General features: G+C 45.7%; 1 protein-coding gene across 1 annotated transcript; it reads left to right on the forward strand.

The window, feature by feature from the left end:
• Positions 1 to 6502: 6502 nt before the first annotated feature.
• Positions 6503 to 17581, forward strand: JPT1 (Jupiter microtubule associated homolog 1). The gene is made up of 5 exons (XM_005243627.4): positions 6503 to 6715; positions 9527 to 9669; positions 10311 to 10408; positions 12334 to 12361; positions 16603 to 17581. The coding sequence occupies exons 1-5, from the start codon at positions 6660 to 6662 to the stop codon at positions 16749 to 16751; spliced, it is 474 nt and encodes a 157-aa protein (XP_005243684.1). The 5' UTR covers positions 6503 to 6659; the 3' UTR covers positions 16752 to 17581.
• The last annotated feature ends 209 nt before the right edge of the window (positions 17582 to 17790 follow it).

Raw genomic sequence — 17790 nt, forward strand, 5'->3', positions numbered from 1 at the left:
AGTGACAATGATGGTTTTTTTCCACAAGGCTGCTGTCACTGAGTTTTGTCATGGGGAAGTTCAGAGGTTGCGGTGACATTGGTGATTGACGTTCATGAAAAATTGTATACCTGTTTGCTCAACAGCCCCAAAGCATCCTCGGATGTCCTAGGAACGTTCTAATTAGTTCTGTGGTGTTTGCAGTAAGTTAATGGTCTTTTAGCAGAGCTCACTTTTTGGTGGTAGGTTTTGTAATAGTTAATTGAAGATGTGATTACTACATGCTAGGCCTGTGCCTCCTGGATCTGGAAATTCTTTAACTTTGTGGCAAAATGATGGGTCTGTGCATTTAGCTGATGGAAAATGATCTGTTTCGTTTCTGTCACGATTTTAACACATCTGGTTTTTCATTAATTACATCTAGCAGAGACAGAAGAAAAATAGCGTCTGTTTTTGCAGTTACTTTTGACTGTGTAGCTGAAGAATGTACCTCTACTGTATGTTACTGTTTTAATTCTAGGAAGTTCTACTGCTAAGAAGATTATTCCTTATTCTGGTACGTATTTTGTAGACTTCTGTGGTATATTGCAAGGTTGGAATTCCCTCTTGTGAACAAATGGTTTCATATCCAAACTCTCAGAGGCCTGGAAAAAACTTTGGGGCCGGGGGGGGTTATATTTCAACATTTCTCAAAAGTTAGACATGGAATACATTGCTCTGGCTTTAGATTATCTGGCTTTTAACCTGGCTAGACTTCCAATAACAGTGTATAAAATTCTTTCAGCTTGATGTCATGCCAAGACTTTTCCCAGGAGAAAGCTGTCTTTATCTTGTTAGGCCAAAAAAGATGTTTGGACCTGCTTTACTTTCTGAAGAAAATAGAAAGGGTTTTTTTTCAGCCCAGGTTAAGACTATGGGGCTCAAAACTCCCTGTTGTATCTTGTCTACTTTTTTTTTTTTTTTTCTTTCCTGAGGCCATGTAAGTCAAGTGACAGGTACTGAACAACATGCTTTCAAAAACAAGGTTTTAATTTCCTGAATTGGTAGAGTGGTACTTCATCTGTCATGAACTTACATGCAGAATTCCAAGTTTGGTCCTCGTATTTCCAAAATAATTCCTCTAACAGTGCTGAATGGTGTTTATATAAGGTGGTGAGTGCAGTCAAAAACTGCTAAAATAGTCTTTTCTGAGAGGTGTTTTGTTGATTAGATAAAAATCAAGAAACTGTCTTAAAGAACTTAAGTGACTTAGTTCCTCAAGAGCCTCAAAACGTTTACTTTCCATTAGCCCAGCGAACTGAAGCGGGCTGGCACATTCTGATACGTATTTATGTACGCAGCAATGCAGAAATACTAACCTGTTTTTTAAAAACAATTGTTTTGGAACTAGTCTTGCAAATTCTCCTTATGACAGAAGTGGTTGTTTGTCAGTCCTGCTCCTCTGTTGCTAAAGAATTTACGTGTTGATTCCTGTTTGCTGGGACCTGTGTGGTTTTACTGTGACTACCTCTGCACTAAGAAAGGTGCTGCTAGGGTTGATGGTTCGGAAGTGGTATGAAGTACAGGGATATAGACAATTTGGATCAAATTATTTGTAGTTTGCTCTAGCTGTTTGGCCTGGCTTGATATGTAACAGTTCTCATGTTCAGGCTGCTGGCTTAATGGGCTACTAAATCTCCATGTGTCAGAGAATACAGGAAAGCTGGGCAAAGAGGTCACGCTAGGCAGGAGGCGAGTTTTTTGTGTTTATTAAACAGCTGGGATCTTTCAAAAGCCTGGGCAAATTATATTATTATCCACAATTTTCAAATAATCTAAAGTGATATTAGCTAAATATACCTCTGATGTTTATTTAAATGAAAAAGGGGAGTAAGTCATAGTTGGATACGATACTCTGGCAAGTTCTTGTGGATGAGAAGACCTTGCCTTTCGCATATGCTGGGTCTTTAGTCCTTCAGAGAGGTTCAGTTCTGTTGTGAATTGGACACTACCAGTTATTTCAAAAGATGCAACCGAAATTAATTGTTTCAGGCACCTAAAGTAAGGCATTTTTACTGGGGGGCGGGGAGGGGGGGGTGAGAATAATGACAGATTGAAAGCCCAGCTCATTGTGGTGGGACCCTTGGTTAACAGGTGGAAATAGGTGCCTTAGTTCAGCTGCGCGGAGGGGATAATGCCTGTTTAATAGGGCTCTGGTGAGGATCGATACTAAGTGGCCTGAGCTGCTGGTTCAAAAGGGGTGCTGGGAGTGCAAGGCTGCTCTGAAACAGAATATGCTATGCTGCCTGGAGTGTAAGGGAATACTCCCAGGTGGTAATATGAGATTCTTAATGCTGGCATATGGAGGTGTTCTTAACAAAAGAAAAATCCCTGAAGTAGCGCCAAGATAATTGCTGCTTCGAGATAACTGCAATATTAAAACGGATACAGCATCTCTGCAAAGGTTATGGTCAAAGCGAGATTATTTTTTCTTGCAAGAATATTCCTTTTTAGTACCTGCGCTTCATTACTTCCGAGTCAGTGTAATGCAAGTGCTGCTGTTTATCTGTTGGATGCTGGTTCTATTGTGACTGTTACTGCAACATTAATGAAAAGGCATAATGTGGCTGGCTCAAAGAATACTTTTTATGCTTCGGCAAGTTGGAAAGAACTGAATTTCTAAGGAACAGCAATTTGTTTTCAAAGCTAAAAATGAGGAAGTGGATGCTTCCTTAATCATCATCTATGAAATTGAAAGTGAACAATAAATGGAAGGATTTTTGTTAGGGTTTTAAGGTTGCGGCCTCTTCTCGGTACACTTGTATCAGCTGGTGTGACAGACTGTTGTGGAATACTAAAAGACAACCTAAAAGCATTTAAATAACTTGAATTATTCTTAATTATGTTACCACTGTAACTAATACATTTCATTCTCTGGATTATTAAGGTTTGTTCGTTCTGGCTGTTAAGCAGTTGCTAAACTGAATGTGTTCTGATAGTAAATAATTTAATCCTTGAACTTAGCTTGCTTTTTTGTACTTAGTGTCAGAATGAACTGGTAGTACTGCACTTCTTCCTGGTGGTTAGGATGAGAATGAATAGGAGATGGAGGACTGGATTTTGGTCCCTGTTCTCAGTTTTTGGTTGGCCTTCAAGGTGCTTAATTACAGAGGTTTCCTGGTTTCTGCACTAGTAGCATGGGACTAATGGTCTTACTCTTGATGTGGAGATGCTGGGAGTCCCAGGTGGTGTTTATGAAGTGGTTTGGGTCTGTGACAGGAAGAGTTTTTTCCCTGTTGCTGAAGAATTTCAGGTTATGCAGCGGGGGTGAGACAGGGCTGGTGGCGCTCGGAAAGAAGCAGCTCGCTGTCAGCGGAGATCCTAGAGGTGATGAGGGTCAGTGGGGCGCTGCAGAAAGCGCTGAAGTGCATGAGTTTGAGGAGCAGCAGTGGGAGTGGGGCCTATGGGAAGAGCTGTACAGTTTAACAGTTAATACTGATATGAGGATGACACTGGAGTGCTGGGAAAAGACTAATACTGCAGAAGCCCAAATAAACAGTAAAATAAGTTGTTACCCCTTAGGAAAGGAATATTCTCCAGAGGGGGACATGAACGCATTTATGATGAATTTTGTGCTGGTTTTGGTGGCTTAGATCCCCCCCCCCCACCCCGCCACCTTTCAGCATCCAGTCCATAGATCTCATTAAAGCACATCTGATGCCCTGCAAGGGGTCTTGAAGGATCACTTGACTAAGAAAACTTACAGTTTAAGCGAACTTGGATGAGGCAAAAGCGGAATGAAAGGAGCTCTTTGAGGACTTGACTTCCCCTTCCAGTGATGTTTGTCTTTTTTTCCGTTAAGGAACAATGCTTTGGAATAAACTGCCAGACTTTGTAATGCTGGATGTCCAGGCAAGAACAGCAGCACGAATTGGCTTTTTATGTTGTTCAGAACTACATCTCGGCAGCTTTGAGAGGAGTCTGGATGCTGTGATTCAAGCTTCTTTCCCAAACAGCAACTTACTGTTACGAACTTCACCTGAAGATATAGAGAGGCGCCAGAGCAGCTTTCGCAACTCTTACTGACTACAGCATCTGCTCGGTAGGACAAACCATTGAACCTGTAGGACATCAGCCTTCCACTGAACTTCTGCCATGCAAGGTCTTTGACAGCTGCAAATCCAGCTGTAACAGGGATTATTTATTAGCTCATGCTTACTTTTTACCTTCAATTATTACATGGTGCTTACTTTTTACCTTTAGCTGTCAAGAGTTGGGGGCAGAAGTCTGAGTCAAAACATTTTTTTTTTTTTTTTTTTTTTTGTATGATGTGCTTGCAATAAAGAATGCTTTTTGTGACTGTGTAAGTAGCAGAGACTGGCATGCAGAAGAAACCCTTGGTCATGGGAGGATGACCAAGCTGAGGCTTTTCTCAAACCAATGGTATCTCCTCTTGCCTAAGCCTTGCATTTCCTGGAGTCTTGTTCAGACTTCCAGATGCTTTTTGCATTCATTGCCGGTTGAATTTCAACAACAGGTGGAATTGTTTGGTGTCTGAGTTTTTCAAACAGCTGCTGAGAATTGTTCTGGTCGGATGTCATTATCCAAGAAGGATCGTAAGCTCAGTTTCTGTAGCTATCTTCATAAATCCCTTCATCTTGTTATGGGTAAATAATTGGCAAAGCAGCTTTTATTTAAAGACTATCCTGCAGTCAGGACTGTCCAAGAGATCAGTGGAGTCCCTTGGAAATACTGGACGTTTAGAACTTTAAAGCTGTGCGTTAAAACTAGCTTTGTCAGAGGGAACAGGTTTTTCTTCATCCTGACTTTAAAAAATGGCTCCATATGTCTCAGGGGTACAAATTTAAGAGTCAAATCCTGTGGGTTTGAATAAAAAGCATTTGGATGACAAAGTGCTTTGCAAGTTCCTGAGTGAGCAGATGCTTACCTGTATGCAAGTAGGTATCATTTGACTTCTTAATGCCCAAGCCTAAGGGATAATAGAATTAAAACAACTGTGTCATGTTACTTAAAGTTTCCCTTTAATTTACCTCTAGAATGATGTGATGGCAACACAGTTCCCTGGGGACCTGAATAGTGGTTGGGGCTTTATTTTTTTTAAATAAGATTTTTTTATAAAAGATCCTAGATCAGAAAAACTAAAATACTATTGTCCTGTTTGTGTATTTTTAGCAGTCCACCTCTTTCCTGAGCTGTGTTGATACTGAGGCTGGTGCTAATTTGGACACTTGACACCTCATGTACACATGAAGTAAAGTAGCACAAACAAAGCTTGTATTTTCCAGACCAAAAACCTTTATTTTCTATGGAAAAGTGTTTTGGGGGTCCTAAGTGCTGTTATTAGTGCAGACTGGGAGGGATGGATAAAACAGACATGGGGTTTTCATTCCCCTTTCTACTTGTTTTATGCAAATACTAATTCAAATACCATTTGCAGTAGGAGGGCCTGATATATTAATTTTGGAGTAAAAGTTGGCGGTGATCAGGGAGGCATCTGTGTGTCTGGAAGTTGCAGGGAGTTGACGGAGGTCCCAGTCACCACATCAAAGATGAATGTGACAGGTCAACAGCCAGCATCTGGTAATGTGAGTTTTGTGCTGGCAGTCGGTGGAAGATGAACGGCAGAAGCGTGCAGGCTCATGCTTTGAAGCCAGGTGAGCAGTGTTGCTGGGCTTTGTACTCCACCTGCCATAGACGTTCTGGGACTCGCACAGTTGTCATGGAAAAATCCACTGCTTCAACATCCTCCGATACTGTTAATTATGTTATTCTGCCATGTTTTTTGAGGTGACAGCACTTCACGCCAGCCCCGTGCGTCTCTGCAGGCCGCTGGCTGTCTCTACCCTTGTTGGAGCCAGCCTCTAACACCACAGCAGCCTTGTGCGAACACCTTCAGCACCTGGACGGCCTCTGTGTTGTTCATCCACGTGTTTTGGAGTTGCACCACGATGGGGAGTTGCACCAGGAGGTGCTCTGAGGCGGCCCCCAGGCTGGGCCAGGCCACACTACCCCCAGCATAGCCTGAGGGAGCAGAGCTCGGCTGAGCCGTGTGCCTGGGGTGGGCGTCGGTGGCCTGATGGTACTCGAGGTGATGTCCTTCGGGGTGGCTTTGGGGACAGGCAGGGCGGAAGGGGGGCGCTGGGGGAGGGGGCGGCGGGGCTCTGTCCCCCGCCCGAGCTCCCCAGCAGCGCGGCCGCCCCTCCCGGGCGCCTCGGCCACAAGGGAGACGCCGGGGACTTTTGTCTCGCCTCATGTACGGCTGAGCCAATGGCAGCGCACCTGGTGTGAGCGACAGGCCGCCCGCTAATCAGCCACAAAGGGTGCCACCGCCCAGGCGCAGCCAATCGGCGTAGAGCAGACGTATTGCTTCGCCAATGAGCTTTTACGGATCGGGCCAGGCGCCTCAGCATAGACAATGAGGCGGGCCCAAACGTAGAGTGGCAGGGCGCCGTCGAATAGAAGCTCGGGATTGGTTTTGAACCGTCCTATGAGAAGGCCGCCGAGGGGCGGACCCCGACGTGGGTATAAAAGGCGCGGCCGGTGCGGGCGGTGGCTGCAGTTGTCACCGGCAGCAGCAGGGGTAGGCAGGGGGCGGGTGCTCCGTTGCCGGGACTGTCGCTCCCCGCTGGCCTCTCCACGGAGCCCTTTCCCCTGCGCCCATCTCCTCCATCCCTGCCGCCATGACCACCACGACCACCTTTTCGGGCATGGACCCCAGTGGCAGGAACAGCTCCAGGTCCGCCGGGGGGCCCTTGGGACCGTCAGGACGGTGGGGCTGAGGGTGCCCGCGGCGGGGCCGCCCCTTCTGCCTCCGCCTCGGGGCCTGGGGGCGCGGCCGGGGCTGCCCGCAGCGGCTCTGGGGGATGGCGGGCGCCGGCCGGGTCGGAGCTCGGTGGGTGCCGTTTGCCGGCGGGCGGCGGCCGCACCCACCCGGGGACAGCGGGGAGGCGAACCCGCCGCGCTCCCACCGGGGGTGGGGGGTGGCTGTGGCCGTACCCTGCCGCAGCTGCCCGGGGGAATGGGGGTGGGAGCTGGCGAGACCCCCCCCGGGGTGCGCGTGTGCGTCCCTGCCTCGCTAACAAAGAGGGGAGGCGACTCCCCGCCTCGCTGCGCGGCCGCGCAGCCACAATGCGGGGGCGGGGGGGCCCGCACCCCTGCACCCCCCTCCCCCGGCCGCCCCCGCCCCGGCCCCGCGGTGGCGGAGCCGGCCTTGCCCCGCGGCCTGGCGGAGCGGCCCCGGGCTGCCGCCTTCTGGGTGGGGCCGGGCGGCTCCATTGTTTGCGCTCAGCGGCCGGGGTCGCGGCCCCCCGGCTCCCTCCCGTGCTGCCCCCGGTTCGGCCCGGGCCCTGCCCAGCGGCGGCCGCGCCGCGGAGCTGCTTCCAGGGGGCTGGGGGGGGGGGGGGGGGGGGGGGAGGGCGGGGGGAAGCTGCCGCCGCCGCCGGTCTGGGAACAAAGAGAGCTCCGGTTCGGCGGGGGACGCGCGGCGCTGGGGCACCCGCGGCTGTGCGGGAGCAGGGCTGGCTGCGGGGTCGGGGGGTTTCTCGGGCAGGCTGTGCCCTGGCGGAGCGGGGGCTCCCTGCCCGCACCCCGCCTTGTGGGGCGCGTTGGCAAAGCCAGGAAGAGCCGCCGCCCCCCCCCCCCCCCATCCCCCCCCATTCCCAGGGGCGCTGCCCGGCGGGTGCGCTCACATCGCCGGGTGTCGAGCGAAGTTAAACGCCGTAACGTGCATCAGAGCCCATCGCCTGGCGGAGAGAGGCTTCACGAAAAACCTGTCAGCTTTTAACCCGGTCTGGCAAGTGGGATTATTCCTTTTAACAGTTCGGGTGACGGCTTGCCTGCCTTCCAGTTGTCTCTCCTGTTAATTTCATTAAGACTGGCAGTGGAAACTGTTGTGCCGTTAAGAGAGTGCTGGTTTCACTGCTCTGCTAAAATAAAGGTGATGTGAGATGTGGGAACAAGCCCTCCTTTGGGCAGGGGGGCCTTCAAATTAATAACTGCAACAGATGTAACTAAGAAAATAAATCTTTTATACGGGGGCGTTTTCTCTGGAGAAAAAAGGATGAGGGAGTGATTCAATGATATCTTTTAATTCAGAAAGGAGACAAAGCATGTCGGAAGTGTTCTTGGATTCTTAAAACATACTACAATCTCCTGGGATCCTCCCATCAGCAGCTGAGCATTAGTGATTAGAACTTTGGAGAAGAATTTTGTAAGGAAAAGTAGTTTGCTGTTGAAGTAACACCAAATATCCATGCCGTGTCCCTTTGTGAGTTTTTCATGCCGTTGTCGTGTTTGAGCTCGGTAGGCTGGAGAAGCATTTTTGTGTTGCGTCTGAAATGTCATAGGCACAAAATCTCAAAAGATCTTAATGCTCTTACCAATGGTGATGACATTGTAGAATCAGACACGTTCTTTGTGTTGAATTCCTAGGCTTGGTGCGTTAACAAGCTGCGTACTGTTTTCGGTTGCAAAGTTTTAAGTTGATTAAATGATTTGTAAAGAAGAGGAAGCGTGCACCATCCCTATCTTGTTCTGGTCTCCATTTCAGAGCCCTGGATATCTTAAAAGCCCAGTTCTGTTGGTGGACTTGCATCTCTCTGGGGGTTGTGACAGTTGTCATACGGCCTGACACATTTTTGTTCTCCTGGCTTTTGTCTGGCTTCTCCAGCTAATACGTTGCCTTTGAAAAGATGTCATGCTTAAGAAAATAAGATAAAGGAATTTACATGTAAAGATTCATTTTGCTGCTGCTGTTAATTCTGGTTGATTTCTGCAAGTTGGAAAGCAGACCACAATCTAGCTTGTGAAGTATTGACCAGGCTTCTTTTTGTGTCTGTCTAATGGAAGGTTGTTAGATTTAGGTTATAGATCCGGAGCTTTGTACACGTGTCTCTCCTAATAATAGCCTAACTTAAAACTGTTTAAATGCCCCTTTTAAGTCTAGTCCAGTAGCATGCTGCGGACTTGGGGGGGGTTTAAAATGAAACAAATCTAGGTAAAGGCTGCAGCCCCCAGTCATCGGTGGTGCAACCAATACTTTGGCTCATATGCCAAACTTCAGTCTTTGCTGTGCTGACAGTTTGAAGGTTAATGTTAGCCTTCACGGGGTTCTCTTTTAAAAAGCTTGATTTTTGACATGCCGGCATACTTTTTTTTTTTTAATTTAATTGGCTCAGACCAAAGACTGGTAGCAGCAGGTCTTGTTGACACCGAATGAATGAAGCAAGGGCACAAGTAGAGTGCCGGAGTATTTTATTTTTGTAAGTGTCACTGAAGAGAAGAGTAGTGGAGATCCAGCGCCTGGATTGAATGCTGGCAGCCAGCTTACCTTTACAGTTCAGCTTACGCACTGAAGACGTGATGGTCTGTGTCATTTGTTAAAAGCCAATGGATAATGGAGTCTGTTTGGGTGGAATTTAGCCTGTGTGACTGCCCATGACAAGAGCCAGCGATGATCTCTTGGCTTATTAGTCTTATATAGTTTTATATGTTGGAGTGCGGCATGGTAATGGTACGTGCAAGGTTGTAAAGCTGACTTTCTCTGCAGAGTGCTGCGTCCTCCTGGCGGTGGGTCCAACTTTTCCTTGGGTTTTGATGAACCAAAAGAACAACCTGTGCGAAGGAACAAAATGGCATCCAGCATCTTTGGAACTCCTGAAGAAAACCCACCTTCCTGGGCTAAGTCATCGGGTAAGAACGGAGTGCTTTGTTTCCAGATCTGCTGACATGCATTAATTTTTTTTTTTTTTTTTTTTTTGCATCGGCTCTGTGCAAACCAGAGTTTCCCTCCTACTTGGTAGTTTAGGGCTGTACATGATGTGTGCTTGCATATGGGATTATTTTACTTCTCATTTTTAATTGCTTCCAGAGGGGTTTTTTTTATGCAAGTCTTGGGCATAGATGTTGCAAGTAGAGAACTGTATTTTGGATGCTGTTTCTCAAAGTTAATCAAGTCACCGTAAGGTGCACTTGTGTCTCAGTATTTGGAGTAGCACTGATTGGTCTTGATTATTCAGAGGAAATTTAGATTTGTGTTGTACTTGCAGCTGGGATTAAGCTTCCATTTCTGCAGAGCACTGCCAGTATGGATGGCCTTAGGACCTTAGCTTCCATCTGTTTAAATGACACCCTCAACTGCATGAGATGCTGTTGAAAGACAGTAATTTGTGAGTTATTATCTAAAGGACTAGGACTTCTTAGAATAGTAAAGCTTTAATCTAAAAAAAACCCCCAAAAACCCAACACCCAAATCACACACACAACCCCCTGACTGATCTGCTTTCCCAGTAAGTTTATCTTGCAACCTGATTACGATCAATCTCTGCTTGTAGGGACTAAGCCAGGTGACATCAGAGACGACTGTGAATCATCTGGCCCACAAAGAAGAAACTCGACTGATGCAAACTGTGGAGACTTTGTAGATCCCAAGGTCAGTAACTGTGAAGAGCCTGATAATGGGACAATTCACTCTGTGTTCACTGATGTTCACGTAGTTGGAAGCATTGCAGGATTTGAAGCCTTATTCTCGAATCTGTTCTTTTCCTGAAGTTTCTCTTTTCCACATGATAGTCTTAGAGTACGTTGCTGAAGGGCTGGATTTTTCAGAAAGTACGTTGCTGAAGGGCTGGATTTTTCAGAAAGGACCGCTTTCTAGAGCTCTTACCTCTTCTTACTGATACAGTAATGAAGTTGTATGAAATGTAGCTTCAGTCATGTCTGTAATTGTGTGTTTGAACAAATTTTACAAAGAATAGTTACCTACAGCAAACCGTGGATCTGGCAAAGGACGTGGTTTCACATCCCAACGAGCGCTTGCTGCAATAGCATGAGTACTTGTTTTATTTCTGTTACTGTCTTCGGTAATACCATCATTATTTTCTATATAAACTTTCTACTTGGTAGCAACATGGAGCATGTTTGTAGTGTTAAGGTGGGATTTGCTAGATGTGCGATTACATTTCATGGCAAAAAACAGAATGAAGAGTAGTAATAGCTCTGAACTGAGAAAACCAGGAACCTAAGGTAGGCTGCGCTTGCAGAAGCAAGTTCCAGAGGGAAAATAAGAAACCTTGCTCCTGAAAGGTCTCAAGCTTTAGGTTTTCTGAAAAGAGCTGGGCAGGTAAGTTGCTGATCACCAATGCTGTGGCAGAGATACTTTTGCCTCATGGGTTACAAACAGTGAGTTTTAATTTGATAATTGGCATCAATCATCGCAACCCATTTTTGTTATTAATAGGCACTTTGAGCCACAAAACTATTCTTTGTTGCAGAAAATGCCTTGTTCCAATTTAGCAAGTATAAGATTAAATTTATAGCTGCTGCCACAGAAAACAAAAATAAACTGTTTAGTCTAATTCTGTTTTCTACTTAATTGTATTAATTAACTGTGGTTCTCAGCTTTGCAAACAGATTCTTCCAATGTGGAATGTTTTAATTTTATGCAGTAGTTACAGCTACAAACAGCAGAAGCTGGAGCTAGCGTACTGTAGCCCAGTCTGAGATTTAAGATGATATATTTGTGTGAGTTTCTGTGCATTTATATCCTGATGACTGTGGTTTCAGTATGTAATTAACAATGTTAAATCTGTGAAAGCTGATAAAACCTCATGCCATTGAGGAGCCTTGGCTGCTGCTGGAAGATTTTTCTGTATCTGTGTCAAGTTGCAGCCTGTGAACAGATTCAGTCTGAAAAGAATGTTTAGCTGTTCATGTAGTGAAGGAAAGTTTTATCGGCAACATTGCAGAAAACTGGGTAGAACAAATGCTCTGGGCCTTGCTGACAGATAAATGTTTGGTGTTGGGAAAAGTTGCTTAGTGGAAAGGAGAGGACACTGAACTATTGCCAGTTGCTTTTTCAGCATAACTTCCTTGTCTCTACTGCTCAGCAGTTACAATGTTCTGGTTACTGTCAGTGCTGCCTCACGTAGGATGCTGTCTATGACAGAGCGCTCCTGCCCACCCACGTCCTTCACAGTGTGGGAATAACAAGTATGTCACACATTAGAGGTCATCAGGATTACTTCAGTATTATCTGTCTCAACTTTTAGAAGTATGTTAGGTAAACAAACAGCTGATGAAATTATATTAGTCACTCTGTAAGGATTGGTGCTTACAAACCCACAACATTAATCTGCAGAAATATGCACGCAGAACCCGCCGTGCCGCTGATGTCTGTCCCTAAGAGCCTGTTGCTGGTCTAAAAGTGCTTCCTTGGGTCTGTCACGTGGAAAGTGCTGCTGGATAGAGCAGTGTGCCCAGCACCCTGGTCATAACACGGATTATTGAGTACCCTCTCGATGGAAGAAGAAAATACATTGTGAAATGTGAGACATAACTTGTTTCTCTCTCTTCTAGGGAGGAGATGGTGGTGTTGAGACTTTTGGTGAGTAACTCCTTCGGACTCTTCTAGTGAAAACCTTTTGCAGTTAGGTGCTTTTGAAATGGAAGAGGAGAGAGAGACGGCTTGGGGTTGTCCCTTGAACCCATCGAATCAATGGAGTGACCCGACTGCCTCAGTGGAAGTGTGGAAATGGAATGAGATGGTGGAGTGCCTGTTGGTCATCAGGTTAAAAATCAGAACAGGCCTGTTCGTTGATTTTGTCCACAGCAGTTGGTGTCAAGATTTGAGTACTAGAAGGCAAGGAGTTCAGTGATGGAGAGACTATCCTGCTGTTCTAGTAGCTTGTATTTAAATAGTACGGCCAACTTAAATAGTTTTAGTTTAGCAATTTGCTTCTTTCCTATTGCCTTCTCATACAGCAAACACTACATTCAGAGAAATAATGAAAACCAGCTACTGCATCTGCCAGTGTCTGCATTAACTAGCTTTTAAGTTTCTGTTGCCTTTTAAATGCTGATTATTGCCAAGGAAGTTCATATGCATACTGCAAATTTCACCTTAAACAGAGGCATTTCCTCTAGCAGCATGCATGTTAACCTTGAAGCCTTTTTTCTAGCTCTGAGGCTGGAAGTCTCTCCTTTGTAAGATTCACCTGAAGAATAGCTTACTTCCTGATGAGAGGAATGTGTTTTGTTGACTGGCTGCTTTCTAAGTGCTACTTTCAACACCCAAGAGTTGTGGGGGATCACTAAAGCCATTAGCAGTTCCATGGCTTGAAAAGACTTCTGCTGGGAGGGTGAGAGTTTTTTTCCAGAATGTTTTAACTACCTTTAAGTGGTATCTGTCCCCAAAGTAAGTCTTGCTTCTTGAGCAGGCTGCTTCTAATCAAACGGGAGAGGCTTTTTTAGTATTTCTTTCCCGTGTCTGTCTGATCTTCATTAGCACTGTAGGCATCTAGAGTTTGTCTCAAGTGGGAGGATGTGGTTTGGTAGTGGAAGCAAAACTGATCTAAGGGCTCTGCTGCTGCTTCTGGTGTTTAAGCCGGCTCACCAGGGGTTCGGATGAGAAGCCCGCAAGCAGTGGTGGGAGATGGGATGGGATGGGAGGAGGTTGAAATAGGGCTGCCTGGGCTAGCAACAGCTGGCTGAAATGAAACTGAGTACAAAGTGATACTCCTGACACTTAGAAAAAGTTCACATTTCACAGCTGTCGTATTTGTTGACTTTTGGTTTGTTTCTGGTAGGTGGCAGCGAAGGAGGTTCTTACCAAATACCAAGTAAATGTATGCTGGGAAGTGTTTGGGTTTTTTTATAAAGTGTTACTGGAAAGAAACTGGCATTGTTTCCTGTTGTGGCCATGTCTATTAGATTTTTGAAGATGGTCAAGGTGAAATAAAAATGACAGGCAATGGTTTGAATGTTAAACTTCTGCTGATGGTACTTGGGAAGGTTCATGCTTCCTGGAAATGATGTCTGTGGCAGGTACCTGAGAATCTTGATGGACTGTTAAATTAATTTCTACCGTTGATAGCTTTGGGTATCCTTGCTTAATGGAGCACAGAGTCTTGTTGAGCTAGCTGTGTCACTCCACCACTTGATGTTCCTGCTGTGTGAGCTGGTGAACATCCCACTTGCCGTACGTGTGATTTTGTACTCTTTATGTTGTAGAGCTGTCTCTGGGATTTGAAAGGGGCCAAATGAATATACCCCCAAGTAAAAACTGTTTACAAGTTCGTTCACAGCATAACTAGATTCTTCATGGGTTCCTATAATTAAATTATAGGAATTCTTCTGAATTTGGGAACTGTTTTCTGTATGTAACTGATTATAAAACTCCAGGTAGGTGTCAGGTGGGGTGTGCATACTTACTAATCGTGCCTTTCTAGGGGAAGAAAATGTGTTCCTTTTGCAGCAGTGTTCCTGCTGCCTGTTTGGAAGCTGTAGTTCCCTTCTGTGCGTCAGTTTCTGATGGCTTGCAGTATACTCGGTAGGAGACTTTCAGATGATACACTTTAACATTTGATCTGGTCCTGTTGGATTTACCGCTTCAGTTACTAGGTTGGCAAACTGACCTATAGCTTGATGATGTGGGAAGTACTAATTGTGTGTTACCAGCTGGCTACATCAGCCTCTAAACGCTATAGAAACTTCCCCCAAAGTCTCCTGTGATAATAATTCTTGTTTCTTTTGTGATTCAGTGGGCACCGTGTGCTTAATGAACGTGGCTAGTTAAGGAGAACTAGACAGCACTCTTATTGACAGACTTTACATGGTACACAGGAAGGTGGAGCCTGGCATTTGGTGGACAGACCGTCACTGTGAGCACTGCGCAGTGCTCAGGCTGCGCTGCGGGCACGGACAGCGGAGTGTTCAGCGCCATACGAGCCGCGGGCACGGCCACGGTTGTTCTCGGCTTGCTGAGTAAGCAGGCAGCAGCACACACGAGCTACAGAATCTTCAAGTTTAAAACTTCCTATTAACTGCTTGGTTCAGATGTGCCTGTGGGTTAATGAATACAGCGGGGAATCTATATGGTAGGTTATTTCTGGATGCATGGAGGCTATACTGAGCTGCTGGAGTTCTTCGAGATTATTATAAGCGTGGATACAGGGAGTTCAGTGGACATGAGTGGGCTTTCAGCATTTCTGACAATTCTACTTCATAGATTATTTTTTCAAAAAATTGAGTTGCCACAGGACCAGAGGAAAGCTCCTCCTGTGGTATATGAAGGGTAGGGCTTAGTGATTGCTTTCCAGGTTGGAAGAATGAGCCATGTGAAGTGATGCTGGGGCTAGTTTCATTCAGTGTCTTCATCAGTGACCTGGAAAAGGCAATGAACAGTGAAGTCTCCAATTTTGTTGGCGATATTAACTCTTTCCAATAGTCAAATTGTGCTGACAGTGAGAAAAATCTCGGCCAGCAGGACTCAATAAGGTAGGCAGGTAAAAATGTGGCAGGATAATCTTTGTGTAAGTATGAAGTAATGCATCTAGGGGAAGAAGAAACCCAACTGAACACCTAAACCATGCCAGCTGAGCTCTGTGCAGCAGTTCGCTCCCAGGATCTGCCTTGAGTCTCCCTACTGAAAGTTCTCTGAAATGTTTGGAGGCGCCAGCAAAATATTGAACATAATCAGGGAGCGAGTGGGAAACAAGACGTGGTTTTGCCTCTGTAAACAATGATATACCCACATCTTCAGTTGTGTATACAGTCCGTTAAATGTAAAGACCAGAAGGTTGTAGTGGAGGTGAGCAAGGGGCAGGGGAAGGCAGAGGGGTGCAGTAGCTGCCTTACGGGGAGAGGCTAAAATGAAGAGAAGGCTGGGGGAGAGGGAAATACGATCAAGATTTACTAAATCGTGAAGGTGGTGGTGAAGGTAGATGTGCAGCTGTTCCCCGAGTCCTCCAAACCCAGAACTAGTGATCATTAGTGATACCAAGGGGGCTGTTAAACATGTGAAGTACATCTTCACAGAGCTGGTGGGGTGAAGCTCTGCTTCCCTCACCCCCCCGCCAGCTACCAGGGGGCTGCTTGGTGCTGCTTTGGGCTTTCGGCTCAGAACCGATTGCATTCATCTATAAAAATGCGAGATGCTAATGTACTTGCTGTGCTCGTTAATTAATTGTCAGTAAAGCAGATACATTAGTTATTTGGGACAGTATCTAAAGTGCTTCCTGTGAAGAATTCCTTCTGTGTCCTGTCTTCGTTTGTGGTTGTTCAGAAGTATTTAAAGTAGATGAAACCTACCACGTGCTTTCCAGGGAGCGTGCGGCTGGAGCCTTCCCGTGCATGGCTGTTCCCTCCTCTGTTCTGTGTGGAGCCTCCGAAGTGTGTGTCAGATGCTCTTCCCTCCAGTTACGAAATTGGGGATGTAGTTTGAGCTCTTAATTACAAGCACTGGTGCTTCTGTGACTTGGTTTCCAGCACCTGCTCAGACTTGAGTTGCAATTGTCATAATCCTATGCTGATTAATAATACGCACAAGGCTTAAGACTTAAGCTGCTTGTCAATTGGAAAAAAAAATTAGTATGTTGCTGGAGTCCCTGAATAGCAGCTGAGTGAATGTGGCTCTCGAATGCCTGGAACAGAACTGTTAAGGCATCGGAGTTCTGGAAAAACACTTCAGAGGGCTCAGGTCTGTCCTGCGAGCAGGTTACAGCAGCGCTGAGCGTGTCTGTAACAGCCTGGGGAAAACATACAGGAGTTGATCTTCTGTCTAAGCCAGCGAAACATCTGGCTTTCATCATCCACATCAAACACTTTTAAAAGCTTCTTTTCTTCTAGAAAACACTGAGGCTGATGTAGAAGCTGCCCCAGGTCAGAATGAAGAAAAATCCCTGCCTGCTGCACCTGTTCCTAGCCCAGTAGCACCAGCACCTGCACCGTCCAGGAGAAATCCACCCGGTGGCAAGTCCAGCCTAGTCCTCGGTTAAACCTTTCCCTCCCTGACTGTTTTGAACTCGTGTCTGTTTCTTTCCCCCATGCTTGTGAACTGCACAACTTGAGCCTGACTGTACATCTCGAATTTCTTTCATTAAAAAAGAAGCACTTTATGTACTCCATCTTTTTTTGAGATCAAGGGTTTTTTTTCCCCACTTCTGTCCTGTGTTTCCCCCAGATCTGCTGGAAGTGACATGAGTGTTTTCTAGTGATAGACTTGAGGGAAAGCTTTATGAAGTATCGTAATGTAATTCAAAGGAGCGTAGCTTGGTTCTAAGTGTGCTTAGAGGGTTTTTGTACTGAGATTTTTTTAGAACCCCTTAGCTTTACAAGGATCTAGAATCCTGGTTAAACAGGCCAGCAAACAATCAGCAAGAGCAGCCCCTTACCTCACATGAGGGATTTGGGGATCTGAAAGGCTTCATTGACTGCATGTGGTAAATGCCTCGAGCCCTGCTGTGCCATATAAATCATGAAGTGGTTAGTGTACACCATGCTGCCTTGAAAAAAAAAAAATAATAAAAAAAAATCTTGATACTGGACTACCATGAAGCAGGGTATGTGCCAAATAGAGGGCTGATGACCAGAGCTGCCTGGCCTGATGCTAGGAGGTGATTTATTCAGACTTTATTCAGTAAAGGTGGAGTGGATCATATAAATAAATAAAAATTACAGGGCATTTTTTTTACAACTGACTCAATGCTGTGCATGATCATGCTGGTGCTTGACCATGAGGTGAAAAAAATCTCATCCTTTAAAGTGTGTGTTGTAATTTCACAAAGCTGGACTGTTGCTTATAAGTAAATAATATAGAAATTTTGAAGCAGTGTTTCCTGTGTGGGTTTTATTTCGCGGGTTTGGTTTTGCTTTATTCTCGGTTGTCCTTGTCTCAGCCAACCTGTCCTACTCTTCGGAGAGGTGGAATGGAGCAGAGGAGAGTTTTTTTACACCAGGCTTGGGGTCACCGCCACGTGTCGTCTTCCCCTGAAGAAAGTGTCTGGCTTATATTTTCATTTTTATTTTCTAGATTAG

The sequence above is a fragment of the Falco peregrinus genome, chromosome 2 (assembly GCF_023634155.1).
Source record: "Falco peregrinus isolate bFalPer1 chromosome 2, bFalPer1.pri, whole genome shotgun sequence".
In the NCBI taxonomy this organism is placed as follows: Eukaryota; Metazoa; Chordata; class Aves; order Falconiformes; family Falconidae; genus Falco; species Falco peregrinus.

Excerpts from the sequence above, each read along its gene's own strand:
- JPT1 (XM_005243627.4), top strand. The coding sequence starts at position 6,660 with ATGACCACCACGACCACCTTTTCGGGCATGGACCCCAGTGGCAGGAAC. Across the intron at positions 6,716-9,526 it reads AGTGGCAGGAACAGCTCCAG|AGTGCTGCGTCCTCCTGGCG; the intron begins GTCCGCCGGGGG and ends CTTTCTCTGCAG. Across the intron at positions 12,362-16,602 it reads TGGTGGTGTTGAGACTTTTG|AAAACACTGAGGCTGATGTA; the intron begins GTGAGTAACTCC and ends CTTTTCTTCTAG.